General features: G+C 40.1%; 1 protein-coding gene across 1 annotated transcript in view; it reads left to right on the top strand.

The window, feature by feature from the left end:
- LOC133999190 (protein kinase C beta type-like) overlaps nt 1-11,630 on the top strand; it is an 81,174-nt gene extending 69,544 nt beyond the window's left edge. Inside the window, exons 16-17 of the mRNA XM_062438377.1 lie at nt 4,122-4,262; nt 8,250-11,630. Coding sequence (XP_062294361.1) covers nt 4,122-4,262; nt 8,250-8,426 — 318 coding nt within the window. The 3' untranslated portion in view covers nt 8,427-11,630. The remainder of the gene's footprint in view (nt 1-4,121; nt 4,263-8,249) is intronic.
- The last annotated feature ends 7,082 nt before the right edge of the window (nt 11,631-18,712 follow it).

Below are 18,712 nucleotides of genomic sequence, written 5' to 3' on the forward strand. Positions count from 1 at the left end.
ACACTTCTAAATTTATTCGTCTTCTGATTTCTGAAAGCAGGACTTGAAGCTGCACAGTGTTTTGGAAACTGTTTTGTGAATAAAATACACCTACTGTACAAACAGAGCGGAACATGGAGCCTGATATGGCAATTTTAGGGGCGTGGATTATACTAATGATCACATCTCACGAACGTGCCCCTCCTCATGAACAGGTGACATTCTTCAGCCTGAATTGAGCGATTTAAAACCATTTCAGGCAGTTAAGAGAGTTTATTGATTCCCTCTTATTGCTTTGTGCAACAACAAATATAAGGGTTAGGGTTAAAGACAACATTCGTGTATGAGGCCCATTGTTCAGATGAATTATGTTATTTGTAAATATAAAAATAAAAAGTTTATTATTAGCATGGTTTTTGATAAGACAAAGTGGGAGAAAGAATGGAAGAGGCCCCGTTTCTTTTTTTCTCTTTTTTTATCCTCGCACAAGATCTGCAATAGTCTACACACACACATACACACACACACACACACACACACACACCCACACACACACACACACATATTATCTCCTCTTCAGAGCAGACTGGCCAGTACCATACAAGCATGAATAACATACACACGTCCTCCTACTTTATTTAAAGACATTTATAGGCAAATTGATGACAAAGATATTCAGTTCACTCTCTCAGACACACACATACACATACACACACACACACACACATTGCATTATGTATTAGTGATGATTACTGGGTTGTAGTGCTACAACAGTGGATCTTCAGTGGAGCATGAAAGCTCGCCTCCATCCACCCCCACAGCTCCCACTGTGCCCTGCCAGCACCGCCTGGGTTAAGTCAGTGCATGCGTATGTGTGTGTGTGTGTATGTATGAGTGTTTGCATGTGAAAACTACATGAAGTGTTCCTTTTCAAGCACTACAAGATATTTCCATTTTGAAAAGCAAATATATATATATATATATATATATATATATATATATATATATATGAAAATGTTCATTTTCAGGACTCTGCATGAAGACAATGAAGTCTGTGGATGTTGTAGTGATGTGCCGCACTTCAGCTCAGAAAGCCTGGTGGGATTGTTTCTAATTTAGTGCTAAAAATGCATTTCTTGGACTGTCACACTAGAAACGTCTAACCTACTGTCAGTGTAATCAGTTTGTTTTTTTCAAGTATCATGTGGATATATAATGATAATACCTTCAGTTTTTTTACTGCTGTATATTATTAAAACAAATTAAAAGAAAATAAATCTCACAGTTTGTTTCTGAAGGACAAAGTATTTAGAAATTCTTATCTTATTCTCATTTCCAGCATACAGTACCAGTCAAAAATTTGACTCACTTCATGTATACAGTAGGCAGACTTATAGTGTGTGTGTGTGTGTGTGTGTGTGTGTGTGTGTGTGTGTGTGTGTGTGTGTGTGTGTGTGTGTGTGTGTGTGTGTGTGTGTGTGTGTGTGTGTGTGTGTGTGTGGAAAGGGAGTGATCAGAGACATTTCCACTCTCCACTCGCCTGCTTCCACCCTCACCAGCATCCATATTTCATAGCCAGCAATGGCTTACACACACATGCACCACACACGCACTGCTACTATATTGTACATCGCTGCGGTGTTAGGTACATGATGTCTTCAACTTCACATGATTCTACTGCAAAGGCTAATTGTGCAAATATGTTCTTACACATTCAAAGGCACACACACAGACAGACCATTTCCACTGCTGCTCCATTTCACATTCAGCATTGCTAGAGCCATGGCTCAGTTTTCACAAAACAGGGCAGCACAAGTGTAATCACCAGTATGAAGTGCACACAGATGAAAATAGAGTGTTTTGATCATCCAGAAGAAAGGATGATGAAAGTTAAAATGTCTCAACATGTTTGATAGGTCAGGTCCTGACGCTGCGGCCTCCTGCTTGCACTAAATGATTAACTGTATGTGTGTGTGCAGCAGATTAACCAGTCTAAACACAAAAGGTTGTGTACTTATTGTCAGATTCTCGTTCCATTTATACAAGCTGTGTGAGTCTGCGTGATTACACAAAGCACATCCTTCAAATTATAGAGTGCAGATGAAACATTTTACTGTTATGAGCAAATTATTCTTGCTGTTTTACAATGGTATTTAATGAATGTAAAAGAAAGGAACTTTGATATTAAAGCCAAGAAAATTGCGCTTTGCATGAGTTGTTGTCTGCACAGGTGGGAAGTCAAATGCATTTTTTTTTTTTTTTGCCAAAATGTGAACCAAATGGTACAGAGCAGCTACACCATCTGATCAACATACCCAAAAACAAAAAAACACAGCTCTATCTCTGCAGCCACCTTGGTGCTAGCATGTCCCCTTGGAGCCAGAAAACTGCTAAATAGACACAACTTAGTTTTTATACCGTGGCACCTGTTTTGTCTTTTTTTTTTTTTTTCTGCCATCTTTTCACCTGCTTGTAAATCAAGCCCAGGAAGTAAAAAAAATAATGGGAGAATATAGGGACTGGTTAAGCCCAGCTTTGTTGGTTGTCAAGTACAGTATCGTTGATACTGAGTGACCAGTACAAGTAATCCATACCGTTCTCACATGTGCCATGAATACCCTGCCATCAGTGACCTGCTTCAGCCTGGCTTGCTTTGTGGTGGAATGAATGTGCTGCCCTTACTCCCTCAATGAATGCAGAGAACCACTGCAGGTTCACAGAGACCGCCTTTAAAGGAGAGCTACTACAGCTGCACCATCTGCCCAGAAAGTCATTTGATTTAGACTCTTTTGAAATTAAGTTGCATAAAAGATGCCAAATGTACTGTAGCAGCACAGGTGTTTTAAGTGTGCCCCGCTGGGTTGCCTTGAAACTGTTGTGCATGCATATTTCCACAATATGTGTCAGTCAGTAAGGAGCACTGACTGTCCTTGGGTGTCCGGAGGGAAAGAAGAAGAGAGACGAAGAGAGACAGATTATCATTGCTTCTGAGAAAAATATTCCAAACAAACAATTACCTTTTTATATATTTTTTTTTACATTCCTCTTAATTTAAATATGTGTGTGTATGTGTGCATAAGCAGCCAGTGTGTTTGTGTGTGCAGTGTAAAGTTGACTGACCCATGGAAAATGTTATTTTAGTTCTAATGTAATGAGTTATGACTGCTGCCCTTGAGGGAGGCACACCCCACCGACACACACACACACACACACATTCACACACACACTCTGACGTCAGTATCCTTGATGCCGTTCTTAAGGTTTTGTGTGGACAGACATTGTAAATGGTCCTTAATTATGCCTGTGGAAATACTGTCATGGTAAAAGAGGAAAAAAACAACAGTTATTCATTTATCTGCAGGCAGTGACATGGTGGCTTAGATGAGGTCCTCAGGGGGGAGCCATTTAAGATGACAGAGAGTAGAATGGACGGATGGTTAAAAGGAAGAAAAGAAAAAATGAAGGTGAAGATATAATAATAATAGTAATGTTTATTTACAAAAATGAGATGAATGAAAGAAGGAATCAAGGACAGAAACATTGAGGGGAAAGAGAGTGGAATATATGAAATGAAACTTTAATGATTCCAGAGGGGAAATTTGGGGCATGGCAGCAGCAGCACACTGTCGAGTGTAGATCAGATACAAACCTGTCATGTAGTTTAGGATTATGCCTACAGCTCAGCTTATGTAAATGTAACAAGACACCACACATCATTAAAATGTAATTAAATGCCTTCGCTTGCTATCTGAGCGCTAATCATCATTATTCAGTCATATTTTTGCAAGCAAATAAATAAACCCATCCTGTCGGTTATTGTTGCTGATTTCCTGTTCAAATTTTTTGGTGGTCAGGAGTTGTAACGTGAAAATACTTCCTGTGAGGACGCTCACATGTGTCCTTTGGCAAAGGTTGTATGAAGAAGATAACAAAGCAGCTCATTTGATGTTGTTTAGCCATTCTGCTGTACAGCAGAGGCAATGAAGGTCAGTCTATCCATCCAGCCGTTTCCATCTAATAGTATAACAACTATTAGATAGATTGTCAAGTGGTGCAGACATTCATGGTCCCACTCTAAATAACTTTGATGATCCCGCCATCATCAGGTCAATGATTTTGTCTCTTCTCTCTTCTTTGTCCAGCTGATGACTAAACATCCAGCGAAACGACTGGGCTGCGGTCCGGAGGGCGAGCGAGACATCAGGGAGCACAGCTTCTTCCGCTACATGGACTGGGAGAAGCTGGAGAACAAGGAAGTGCAGCCGCCGTTTAAACCCAAAGCTGTAAGTCTAACCCTGCTGACCCTGACTTGACCCCATTAAAAGGAATTACAATTCACAGCCTGCTGCCGCACAGCAGAGACCAGGAGGTTTAATTCCTGTTAGTGGTTAAATTCATGGGAAGGACTCTGCTTAGAATAACTAAGTGTCGCTGTGGTTACTGAACTACGCCTTTTCCCTTTTTTCATTCTAACTTCCTCTATTTTCCTTTTGACACCTTTCTCTCTTCTGTCTGTTATATATCTCTTTTCTATTCCGATGTGATGTTCTGTCTCTTTCCCCTCTTCTGTTTGGGAAAATGCACACAGGTAAGTCAAGAAGTGACGATGATGATGATGATGATGATGATGATTGTGTAGCCATGACGGCAGGGGTGGTGGTTACAGTAATGCCTGCAATGTTGATGGTTGTGATGGTGAAGATGATGATGGATGTGGAAGAGGTTGAAATGGCAGTGACTTTGGTAAAGAAGGTGACAAACATGGAAAGACAATAACATGTTCATTTGTTCGACTGTTGAACTAAAACACAGAATCGGTGTCCCCAGTTTGGTGAACTGGCATTCTGCAAAAGTCTAGAGTTTCTGTCCTCAGCAGGGTTAGTCTGAGTTGAGATTAAAGCTCCAGGGAACAAGTGTACGTCCACACTGCGTCAGCAAAACTGACCGAAGACAACAGTGTGTTTGTGTTTATCTTTTTGTGTCCTTTTTTCTTTTTTTTTCTCAGCACGACAAAATTAGTTTGATCATAACTAGAGTCAGAATGATGTCATCTCATACTAAGACACACAGACACACACGAACACACACACACACACACCATTATATGTGGAGATACTCACGCAGCCTTAGGCCACACTGCTGCTAAAGAGTTTTTCTGAGTTGAGCTTATTATGCAGCTGTCTTGTCCCGCTGGGGTTTTGTGTGTGTGTGTGTGTGTGTGTGTGTGTGTGTGTGTGTGTGTGTGTGTGTGTGTGTGTGTGTGTGTGTGTGTGTGAGTGCGTGCGTGCGTTCGTGCGTGCGTGCGTGCGTGCGTGCGTGCGTGCGCATGCAATGTGTATGCATGCTTCTGTGTGCATACTATGACTGTGTTCACATACATGTGTGAATAAATTTGACCATATCTTTATACATGATGTATGTTTTGCGTGTGTGTGTTTGTGTGTTAGAGGTCACAACTGGGACCTGGCTGTTTTAACAGTGAGGTGTGTTTCTGCAGGCGTCTGATGTGACTACTAACATATGTTGTATGATCTCTCCTCTCCTCTCGTCGGTATCCGTCTCTTCTTTCTGTTTGATCTAGTCTTTCTAACAGCTCTTGTCTTCTACCTCTCTGCGCTGTCACTTGCTATCTCTTTCTTTCTGTCTTACTTCCCACTGAGGAGAACAAATAAAGGTTCAGGTTTTTTTGAAGAACCATTGTGTTTACCCTGTATAAAAGTGTAGGGTTCAGTTTCAGCATCTTAAGGCGGTTCTTTGATCTTTTTTGGTGCGATGCTGTCAGACTTGTTTGTGCCTCAGAAGGTCAATTTATTTCTGCCTAAAAACCACCTCAAACAATTTTTCCCAGTTTTATATGATTTATTTTTTATGAGTGCTTGTTCATGAAGGATCAATATGGCTGGTGGAAGTGGCAGAAGTTAGTTTCCTAACAGTCTGTGATTATGGTTTGATTGTTGTTTCACACAAGAGTGTGTTTAATATTGCTGGGGTTGCAGCAGACAAGCTTTTGACTGACTGACTGACCGGTTGGTTCATAAAGAATAGTCATGCCGTCACTTTTGAGTTCCATTCAAAGTTATTATTGTGCAACTGTCTTCATCCGTCTGCCCATCCAGCAATCTTTTGTCAATCTATTCATCCATTCTGCCATAAAGACTTCCATAAGACTCCATCCTTCCATCCATCTTTCCGCCAATCCATCCATCTGTTCACTTTTCAGTGCTGCCATGCATCCACCCATCTGTCCTCACATCCACACATTTTTATTTGTCCAACTCTCTGTGTTCACAGTTTTCTCATGTTTGTTTCGGTTTATATGCATGCTCTGGGGTTCAGTCTCAAATGAAACCTGTCATTTAGTGCACTACTTTTAACAGAAACCTCTATATTTATCTCAGCTAAATCAAAACCAGCATGTTTAAATCTTAGAGAAAGGTTTCACCCATTCTTGTTTCGCAGGATCCTCTCAACTCATAGTTTAAACCAGGGGCGTCCAAACTATTCCACAAAGGGCCATGTGGCTGCAGGTTTTCATTCCAACCAAGCAGGAGCACACCAGACTTGATTCATTCAATCAGCTGATCTCAGTCTTCAGATAGCTGATTGGTTGAATGGTGCACTCTTGATTGGTTGGACCAAAAACCTGCAGCCACATGGCCCTTTTTGGAATAGTTTGGACATGCCTGGTTTAAACCAACACTACTCTGACCCAGAACAAATGCAACAAAAATATTTTTTCTCGCTTCATCAAATCCAAATCTAGTTTCATCCCTGGTTTAAAGTATTTACAGGTTGTTGACCATTGATTAAGCTGGCACACTTTTGGCTCTGGTGTTGTGGGCTGAATCGATTTTCAAATGCTTGTAAACGATGTATTGTATAATTTAATTTCCCTATATGACGAATTCTTTCCGTCTGGTTCCCCAAACAGCTGCAAATACCATTTGACACTGCTATATCTCTAATTTCACATATTTCCCCAAACTATAAACATTATAGGCTTAATTTCATTTGGTTTTAAGAGTTACAGAGATTTAATGAGTTTTTACTTTTCCTCTGGGTGATGTTGTCAGAGGACACTGAATCCTTGTTGTGTTAATTAAAGCTCAGCACAGTGATGGAGATGCAAAAAAAAAAAGGAATAGCTTGGCACAAAATCCCCACGAGGCATACTGTCGGGAAAATATAGTTTTCAAGTTAATAACTTGTTTTATGTACTTAGATGGACGCACCTTGCACGAGTATATAATATTTTTGGGGGTTCCCAGTCAGAACGAGAAAATTAAATGGACTGAAATGAACAATGACTTTTTTTCCAAATCTCCTCTAGAGGAAACTAATTCTGCCTGATGTGAATTGCGCAAAACTAAGAAAATTGAGATCATCTATAACGTATAGAAAGTGCTGAAGATAATTAAGAGTTTGTTTGTATAGTTATAGTTGATCATCTGTTGCTAATTGTACACTCACCAGCACGAGTAACTGCAAACATAAACCTATTTTCAAGATGATGACATTTAAACACAGTAAAATATCGTTGTATATCTTGACAGTGACTGAAATATTTTAGACAAATCGTGCTGCTTCTGAGCAAATATCTTTTGAGCTGCTCTCTACAGCTGATTTAGTTTATCGTATCTCAGCAGGTCTCCACAGCTGCAGCATATAATTAACCCACAATAACACCATAATCATCTCATGGTTGTGAGCCCTTTTTCTGTCTCTTTAACATTTCCAATTAAATTCAGGTATTTAGTAAAAAACTTAAAAATCAAATCCAAAAAAATTGTCTGTTTACTTACAGCCAAGGTGGGATGAAATGAAACTATGGCATTGTTGCCAGTACGATGTAGTGCACTACTGCAGGTTGTTTGAAACTTCAGTGTCCCTGTTATGTTTAGAATTGGAGTTGAATATGTTTCAAATATTTGAAAAAGGAAAGCATATACCTGAGGCGTGCTTGGTTTATTATCTCTTGTATCGCTCTGAAGGTATTCAGGAATCAGCCGATACACATAGAGAGTTAAATCAAGCGCACCCCAAGTACTAGCACTTGTTCTGATATTTGAAACCATGTTCAAGTGATGTCATCTCACACCCTTGTTCAATCCACCATTCCCCTTCTTTTGTTTCCCCCCCCCCCCCCCCCAACTCTAACCCCACACCCCCAAAATCCATCCATTCCTGTCCATCCCCACTCTTCCCCCCTTCTCCCAATCCACCCTCCTCCCCCACCCCCGTACTCCATCCCTCCCTGCCCTACTCAACAGTGTGGCCGGGATGCGGAGAACTTTGACCGTTTTTTCACACGCCACCCGCCGGTGCTGACCCCTCCCGATGAGGAAGTGATTCAGAACCTGGACCAGGACGAGTTCCAGGGATTCTCCTTTATCAACCCAGAGTTCCCAGGAACTGCTGCTACCACCCCTGCCACCGAGCAGGCTTGATTTCAGCTCATGCACGGACACATGCACGCACACACACACACACACACACACAAACACACACACACACACAATCATATACATCATAATTTCCCCCAAAATCAACCCTGTGTACCCTGAAACATACAGTACACATACAGAAAAAACATATCAATTCTAAATATCCTCTCATAGCCCCAACAAAACCACAAGTTTAACTGATACACAGAAGTACAGAGTAAACTTTAAACGCACACATTTCTCATTCACACTGTTGCAACCTGGATGAGTGTATATAAACAAATCAGCTTATCAGATAATTATTATTTAGTTTGCAAAATACGCCATAGAGTATGACATTCACTATCTCCGAGCATTGTTTTTGAGAAGTTCACCATTATAAGTCAAATATAGAAAAATATTGTGCATGAAACTACAGTAAATCTGACTTATTTAGCATTTTGAGTTGATTTTCGACTTGTGGACATCATCAAAATCTGTGTTCAAAATGAATGATGACCTTTAAACTTTCAGCAAACATCAGATTTAAACCTCCACTCACTTACAGACACATTAAAGTACAACACATTAACTAGCTAATTACAGAAATATTGACAGAGCATGATTCCCCCTTCACTTCCATCTACACACCTGCACAATAATATTAACTCTACATGTAACATAGCCGCAGCATTTCATGTTATGACTCTTTTTGGGGGTGGAAATTGTGATTCAACTTTTCTTTTACTCATTCCTCGGCTCTTCCAGCGCGCTCTGAGTTAGGCTTGTAATTCTGGTGTGCTTTTTAATCAACGTAAAGGAATATTAGTGTCTGTATGTTTATTCTTATCTTAGCTAAAACTGGAATGCTTGACCTATTTGTGCATGAGTTTCTATATCAATAATAGCCCTGGACTTTGTCTCCCAGCTGCATTTTAGCATCTTATCTCTAACTGCCATCTTGCAGTTTTCAAAATGAGCATTTGAAAAACAAACTGCGGAGTAATATTTTACCCAAAGACAAATATTATAAGCACAGATTTTTTGCCATGAAATACCACAAATATTAGAAGTTTTTGTGTGTATTTGCTGTCCTGTAGTGGGGTAATGATGGTATAATGCTGTTGGGAAATGTAGTCCTCATAAAGGCTTTGAGTCAGTTTAATAGATAGAAAGTACTACTTCTTATACTCGGATTTCCTGTAATCTAGTATTTAAGCAATGAAAGAGACTAGCAGTCAGTTATTTTGTGTTTTACAAAAGCATGACTCCAATACCTGGGCGTTTGTTTACAGTGTGTGTATGCACATATGTGTTTTATATGTGTGGGAATGAGTACCGTGTATGAAAACGCACATTTGCATTTTTCGTGTCCATGCCTGCCTTCCCAGCACCTTGCCTGGCCTTGTGTTTATGTTTTTGGGTTTTTTTGTATGGTGAATGTCTGCACAACCCTTCATATGAAGCAGTACTGGCATGCTCCACTTTACTTCTAACTAGTAGCTCCACAGGTGGTGGAAAAGAAAACAGGGGAAAACAAGTACAAGTAGAGCAGAAAAAAGGATGTTTTCCTGGACAGATGCATGATTTTGAAATTGAAATAATTAGCAAATAATATGAAGTTTCAGTAAATGATAGTTCCTGGAAAGCAGGTAGGGATGTTCTATGATCTATGGCCCAGGAACTAAAATTCAACCCAGGTTCCTGCTTTCAAAATGTAGATTAACTACCTGAGCATATCAACAATTTTCTAGGCCCAAGAACCTTTTTCTAATCTAGTTTGTTTTGGTAACATGGGAAAGAACTTGAAGCTCAACTCACTGTGATTGGTGGTTCTGCACGAGTTAAAAAGTCCGCCCCAAACTACAGCAACAGTAAACACAGGTCAAAGCCAGGCATTCTGGAGCAGGACAGTGTGTGTACGTTTTGTCTTTTGTTATCCCCTAGCTAGCAATAATCCTGTCGACAGGAACCGGTACTGAACCAAACTTCAGAGGGCTCAGGTTAGCACTGTTACTGATTTACATAGAAAGGCTATGAAGTAATGAAGCTCGTAGGTAGGCGTATTCATCCCAGTCATAAAGGTGGCTGTGTATACACTGGAGTGCAGCCAATGCTGCCTCGAAGAGGCCGAAGCACTTCCTCATATCACACTCCTCTTCATCACAGAGGGACATCAGGTTTACTGGTGTTTACTATCAGTACCAGTGACATGAAGTTGTCTTTATCTGCAGCTTAAGAAGTCACTTTAGCTGTTTTTTGTGGTATGATATCATACAGTAAATACACTTGAACAAATAGCAATTATCTGTCATGCTAGTAGTCTGACGAGTCATGACAATAGTAAGTGATTAGGAATCTTAAAATATCTATGGAAATGACTGGAAGTTATCAGATCAATATGATGACAGTAATGGTAAACCAGAATACAGTGATTATTTCAAAAGAGGTATTTTGAAAAGGTTTTTATCCTAAAATACTGATCAAATTCAGTATTTTAGGAATTTTAGGATAAACACTGAAAGACACTGATTAAGGGAAAATAATACTTAACATCTTGATAAGGTTGGTCCTGTTTGTGATTTATTGTCCTGACATTTGAATTGCTGATGAGTTCAGCAACGTAGAGAGAGAGCAGCTTTAGTGCTTTCACGTTTCATTCATGACATGTACAAGTAAACGCGACTATTTTGTTTTTATGACTTGACGATAAAGTTAAATCTGTGTCCATTATCTGTGTCATAACTCCATTTAAGGTATTTATTACAGTCAGTGTCTCCTGTATTATAACAACAACAAATACCTATATATACTTACACACACACACACATATATATGTGTGTGTGTGTAACTGTGTCAAATGTTGAGACACAATGTTGGTCAGTATTGTAAAGGACTTAGAGGAGAGGTCTTACTTCAGGATATGTGTTTTTGTTTCGATGATTCCTCCCTGCTGAAGGAGAAGCAAAATGAATTCTGCATGAAAAAAAAGGCTTTTGTTTTACCTTTTTCATTATTTAGGATTTATATACATTTAATATATTAGGGTGATTCATGTTTCTGTGTCAGCAGTGCTTCAAAAGCGTGATCCAGGCTACTGTTGTGTGCGCTATGTGTGAAAATAATGAAATATATCTAAAGAAAAACAAGGAAAAAATGCTTTTCACAATGCTTTCCATGTGCCAAATTTTTTTTTGTTTTCCAGGAAAAAACAGGCATACCTATAATAAAGGATTCAAAAGATGTGTTAGGGGATGTTTATTGTGTTTTCAATGATGTTCAATGTATACAATTCGATGTGGAAATTTACAGTATGTTAGTGGCTGTGATGTTTATGCCTCTGTATCTTTCTTTTAGCCCCTCTTTTACTCTCTCTTAATTTATTCTCACACAAACACACACACACGTACACACACACACACACTGCTGCTGTCCAATGAGTAGTAGCAGAGAATACGAAAGGGATAGAGGACAGTGAGAAGGAGGTGAGGAGAAAGAGAGATTAGAGTGATGGAGGATGACAGACGGGGAGGTTTCTGAGCAAATTGGCGAGAAAGAAAAACAGATGAAAGAGAAGAAGAGGGAAGCAATTCAACAATGAAGGAATGCAAGGAGGAGAGAGAAAGAGGTAGTAAGAAGGGACTGTGGTGAGAAGGGAGGGGACGTGGAAGCAAAGCAAGGCTCTGTGAAGCAAGGCAGGCGGCTACGACAGGCTGTGCATATTTCATGGCTGCCACTTATCATAAGAGCCTTTCCTTGATGGGGGAGTGTAGGTCTGATGACTTCAAGGAAATAACATGCAGAACACGGCCTACATACACACAGCCCTGCTGAGCCACTCAGCCGCTTCACGCCGCCTCTAAAGCTGCTCGCAATCCACTGAAGTCGAGTCGCTGCTGCTGCTGCTCTGACTATAGCTGCACATTTACTTTTAATAGGGGCTGCTGTATCTTGCACCATTTACTACCCCTCGTACAATATAATGCTTACAAGCATGGACACCAACTAGCTGCAATGGTTCTGAACCGTGTATGAGTTGTGGCAGAATGTGATGGGGAGCAAAACCTACATCGCACCAATTATCCACTAGGAATGCCTCTGCGTGTAATCATATGAATGGTGAAAGCAAGTGAGGTTCAAAATCCACAGCTGCAAAGGAAAAAAACAATGCCAGTGGGATTTGAGTGTAATAAAATTAGTCAAACGTGTTGAATTGACCTTTAAGTTCTTTACATTTGGTTGGAATCTTGAGGCATGTGACCGTAGGAGTGTGCCTGACATATAAGTTCATCTTGCTCAGATGGTTTTAAACATTTTTTAGCATTTGTTGGATCAAGAATAGAGAAAAGAGCCACTTAAGAAACAGTGTGCAAATAACACTTAAAGGAATGATCATTATAACAATATACTGTATATGTCAGTTATTTTGAACTATCAGCCTTGTATTTAATAACATTGGAATACATTATAATATGTTGTAATATAAGACATGCAGACGTAAAATGCTACAGCACAAGTTAAACTGCTGATATACAAGCATACACATCACATTTATATGGTGGCAACTCCAGATTAGTCAGCAGTGCTTTGCAATTTTAGCTGTTGTTGATACATGTTTACACCAGAATCAAGTACATTATTTTATATTATACATGATTATTCGATATCACCTCAACATTAACTTGTAAATGTTGTTTCTAATCAAGACTCACACAATTATTTTACCCAAACGCTCAATATCGTTCTCATATCTCTCCATTAATTACGAAGTTGCTGCCAGGAAACGGTTAGCTTAGTTTAACACAAAAAACGGGGGAAACAAGCCTGGCTCTGTCCAAAGGTAACATTTGCCTAGCACCATCTCTAAAGTTCAGCACTTAATATGTTATGACTTGTTTGTTTTATCTGTACACAGAGAATTGTGAAAACGCCAATTTTGTTGTGTTACTGGGAGTTACGTGGCCGGGTGCAGTGACTTTCTGGAGAGACAAGCTAGCTGTTCCCTCTGAACTTCATGGGAAAAGGATGTAGAATTCTTCTATAATGTCAAACTGTTGAAGGGGTTTTTTTTGTCTCATTTGCATTTTATTCAGCAGATAATTGTTTATTTGACTAAGTTGGCGAACGTTCATTAACAGCAAGCATTAGCTAATTAACCAGCTGATCAGCTAAAATGAGACACCAGGGATATCTGCCGCACTCATCCATGCAACAAATTTGTATTCATATCTCAGAAAACAGCACAAGAGTCAACTTCACTTCAATCTCAGTTGTGGAAGAAAATTTTATTCGGTGCCTTTCCCCGGGTTACTTCTTGCAAACTCAACTTGTAGCTTCTACATCTTACATGCTGATCTTTATATTTTAGCGTTAAGAATGGCTTCCTGTTGCTTTGTAGCCCTGTTGCAGCTTCAAAGACCCAATTCCCTCTTTGTTAACTGTATACAAACATTGCAGTGCAGCTGTATTTTATGCAAATTTATTATAACAGCAATACAGACTCCTCTGTAACAGGAAGTTCCAGCACATAAGCTGTATAAAGTTTGTATTGGAGTGGATGTAATAGCCAGTGTACACAGTAAGCCGCAGCAGTGCTGGAGTGTGTGTGATAATTAATTCCAAATATTGTGGCCCCAAAATTAAAACCAGTGGCTTCAGCACAAAGCAGCCTGCGCTTATCAGCCCAAAACAGGTCAGCGTTCGATACCGCCTTTCATTCACCCTCCTCTCCTCTTCACCTCCCCTTTCCTCTGTGCCTCCCACTCTCCCCGCATCCTCAGCTGACATCGGCTCGTCTCCCGCTAATCCTCTCGTTACTGAAAAGAGATGGGGTGAGGCAGGAAGGCAGAAGGGAAAAGGAGAATGAGAGGAAAGAGGGGGAAAGGGAGGTTTAAAGAGGCAAAGACTAAATTAAAGACTCAGTCATGTTTCTCTATTAGAGACACTGCCTCTAGAAAATAATTGTGTGTGCTTGCCCTGATGCTACTGTATACTCTAAGCTAGCTATCTATACATCTATACCAAAGGCCACTGATATTTATCTCACGCCCTGTCCTTTACTGCATCTCTTTCTCCCTGTTTTCCCCTCTCAGTATCTCTGTCTTTGTGCCTCACAGCATTAACTGCAATTGAAGCGTGTTGAGATGGAACACATTATGAGCTGGCCTACATGGCTGGCAGCTGTGTGTGTGTGTGTGTGTGTGTGTGTGTATGAGTTTATATGCAGTTGCCAGTGTGCAGTTTTCAAGGGTTTTGGAAACATTAGAAAAACAAACGTCTGTATTTAAGTGAGACGAATTGTCGTAACTGAAGAGTCTCTGCTCTGACAGTGTATCGATCAGCATCAGTGAGTACTGACATATGTGTAAAATGTTCTACAATATTCATTCAGGATATGATAATAAAAGCATATGTTGGCACACTAAGCTATATTCAAACAGATGCCACCCATCAGATTCCCCTCTGTTTAATAGCCCTGCTAAAGCCCCATCCCCCACAGCTAGCCTACTATGGCTGTCAAACTTTCTGTTACATATAACATTTACAGTGAAAAAAGGCAGGTTAACCACACAAAAGTTTAGTAATTTGTTTGAAACAATGGGTCCTGGAGTACAGAGAAAAGAAGATTTTGGCTAGCTGAAATTACCTTTGCTAGCAGATCTTTTTTAGCTGTAGCTAGCTTGTTAAGCTAATGTTAGGTCGGGATTTGGTTGAAAAACTTCATCTGCAGCCAGCAAAAGAAACAGCAGTTGAATAACTGTGTAGAGCTAATTAGTCCAAGTATTATGAGTATGATAAGGAAAAATGTTGTTTCATTACAATAACTCTGTTTGGCTGCCTAGTGTTTGTATTTTCAGTGTGTTACAGTTTTTATGTTACAAGAGTAAAGGCTTTTAGAATGACTGGCTGGGACGCTATTGTGGGTAACATTATCTGGTGGAGTGCAAACTTCTCCAAATCAAAATGTCCAGAGAGAGAGAGAGTCCAGGACAGCTTCCCACATATTTGGTGTATGTCAATTTTTTTCACAACTGTAACCCCAGTGGTGTATGAAATGGCGTATGCATGTTTTTTGTGCGTACACATCATTCATGTATGTGGAGCCTGGTCTCTGATAGGAGATTAAACACCTCTGGCTGCTCCGGTCGAACAGAAAATTATCCTGTTACATGCTGTCTGAGTGTAACATATATATTTTGTATTAGCTTGTTCCAGCTCTTCTTTATAGCTATGTTATGTATACACTCAGTGAAATATTCAGACCCAAGTGTGTTTTTTATAGCTGCACCACCAAATGGGAATATTCAAGACATCTTGCTTGTGCACTATTTTATAGACGTCCCCAAAATTCAGCTTCAGTTTACACTGACTGTGGTTTGAAGAGGTTAACTCAAACTAAATCTAAAATTTATGAAACTACATCTGATATCTTCTATGGTAAATGAATTACCAGTGCCATACTGCACCAGCCAGGAGTGCAGGCCTCTTTAGAGGAGGCACTCTGGTGGATATCATACCCAGCAACGTGAAGGGGGATGTGGGCCAGCAGTGGCTGGCGTGTCCCTGTGGATGGAAGGAGCTCCTTTCAGGCCACGGGAGAGTTGGCTGATGAAGGTAGGAGACATTAGTTTGCGGTTTCTGTGATCTTCAAAACTCTCCTGTCCCTCTCTGTCTCTCTTGTTGTTTCTGACCTCACTCCCCCTCTCTCCTTCGCTCTCTCTGAACAGAGAAAACAGGAATTCTTGTGATGCACAGAACACAAACTTTCTATCTCCACAAGTCTTGAACCAAGATTATAATCAACACATTACTTTGCAAGCTCTTATTTAATCCTGTTTCTGTCTCTCTTCACCTCCCTCTTCCTCGTGTCGTGAGATGGACTGTGGCTTCAGCTATTTCTGTTTTTGAGATGTACATGGTGTTAGACGCTCAGGCTCTTGACTTTGTGGATGTATTTGGCAAATCTCTGGCTTCCCTCATTGTCTATTTACATAAAATATTTATGGTTGTGGATTTTCTGAGATTGCCCCTTGTGTGGTTTTCTCTGTGACCGATGCTTGCTTGGTTATGTGAATATATATGTGGCCAGCTCTTATTCTGTCCATTTCCTTCTCTCCCCCTCTGCTGCTCTCCTTTTCCCACTTATATCCCCTTTAATATATGCTGCCCTATCTATTGATCTGTCATTTTCTGATAGGATGTCTTACCATTGACAATACCTCTTGGGTTATTGGCCAAAATCACATGACAGTACACACACACACAAACACACACACACACAATCACACACAATCTGAGCTTCCCACCACTTTTCTTCCTTGGAGAACATCCTACAGGCCATATATGGCATACATTAATATGACCGTGTGTGTGTATGTGTATTTGAATGCCATCTTCCCTTCGGTGTTTGCTCGTATCCTCAGAGCCTTATGATACCATGAGTGCATACAGTACGGGTAGCTCTGATAAGTATCAAATCCTCAACTGTGTGAGTGTGTGTGTGTGTGTGTGTGAGAGAGAGAGAGAGAGAGAGAGAGAGAGAGAGAGAGAGAGAGAGAGAGAGAGAGAGAGAGAGAGAGAAGAGAGAGTGAGAGTGTGTACATGCGTGTGAATCAAGTGGCAGCCGCTTTCTCTTACTGCATCCAACGTGCCCCTCCCCCACATGCTAACTAACACTCCTCTGTCTTAAACACTGCTCTTTTCTTTCCTCCGTCCATGCACCGACTGATTAACAATGCCCTGCCCCAGAGAAACACTCCAGTCACATACACACACACACACACACACACACACACACACGAAATGCCTCACCTCCCACAAATAGTCAGTTATTGTTGCCTCTACTACAGACACTCCTCTGCATTTCATTTACCTACGCTCCCTCCACATCCTTTAATGTATTGTCCTGTCTTTTGTTCTTTTTTCTGTTCTGGGATCTGCTAGCATGGGTTTTTTGCCGCCAGTCAGTCCAAACTGAAAATACGTACCTCAAACAAAAAGACACAGTCCAAATTAAGATGACCTGCGCTTTTATGAAGTTGATATTACATACAAAGTATCTAACAGAAGTGCTCTCTCTCCTTCTTCCTAATCCATCCCATTCTCTATCAATCACGTTTGTCTTTCTGTTCAACTCAACCTCCCATCATACCCTCTCCCCTTCACAATCTCTTAACTCCACCTGCAGAGGAACCGTCGGGACACCTGTAACTTTGACAAGGAGTTTACCAAGATGCCAGTAGACTTGACGCCGACAGACAAGCTTGTCATCATGAACCTGGACCAGGACGAGTTCCAAGGCTTTACCTACACTAACCCCGAATATGTGGCTCCTTGAAATTAACACGCATCAGATCCCATTGACGGACTGGTAGAAAAAGAGGTTTAAGAAAGCAAACTAGTGTTAAAATTACAATTATTTTGTGTGTGTTCAGATCATGTCTGCATTCATTTTAGGCCACACCAGGGTTTGTCTAGTACTTCAGCACAAGAATGGTATCACCACACTAAACTTGCACAATACAATACACTGGATACCAAAGACTTTGAAGAATTCTTTCAAATATGTCAAAAGGTGTCAAATTTGTATACAAATATAGGTAAAAAAAATTAATTTAGAAGACTAGATAAGTAAAATAACAAGATAAATGCTCATTTATCCCAATTGTATGCTATGATGATGCTGTTATAAAGACTGAATAGCTGCTCTGTTTATGGCTTTGGCTTTAATCTGCAGCAGACATTTTACCATTTTTCAGTATTCTTAAGTGAAGTATTGCGATACATCTGCAGCAGACATTTTACCATTTTTCAGTATTCTTAAGTGAAGTATTGCGATACATTTTCTAGTGTTGTTCCGCAAGTTTTCCCACCTCGCTCTGCCAATTCAAACCAAACTGTGAAATTTCCCAGAACCACAAGGAATGAATGAAATATGACGTGACAGAAAGTTTAAATCTGAATGAATACAAACAGCGGCAGTCTCGCCAGCCTGGTATGATACAAATGGCTGCCACTGCTAAGATACACCGAAAGGAGCATTGTCTTGAATACTTATTGGAAAAGCACTTCCACACTAGTCCTGATTTAGAGTCTGTCCATTGAAATCCATTGAAACATGGACATGGAAAGATGGGACCAAAACAAACAAGAAATCGACACTGAATGTTTGTAGATTCAAAGTTTTTTGATCGGACCAAATGTCAAATATGTTTGTATTAGCGTTTCATGATGTTAACTCTTTTTTAAAAGTTTTTTAATCTAATTATTGTCATTACTTTGTTAAACTGTATGGGAGTACAAATTAGTAA

Source organism: Scomber scombrus, chromosome 18, assembly GCF_963691925.1.
Source record: "Scomber scombrus chromosome 18, fScoSco1.1, whole genome shotgun sequence".
Taxonomy (NCBI): Eukaryota; Metazoa; Chordata; class Actinopteri; order Scombriformes; family Scombridae; genus Scomber; species Scomber scombrus.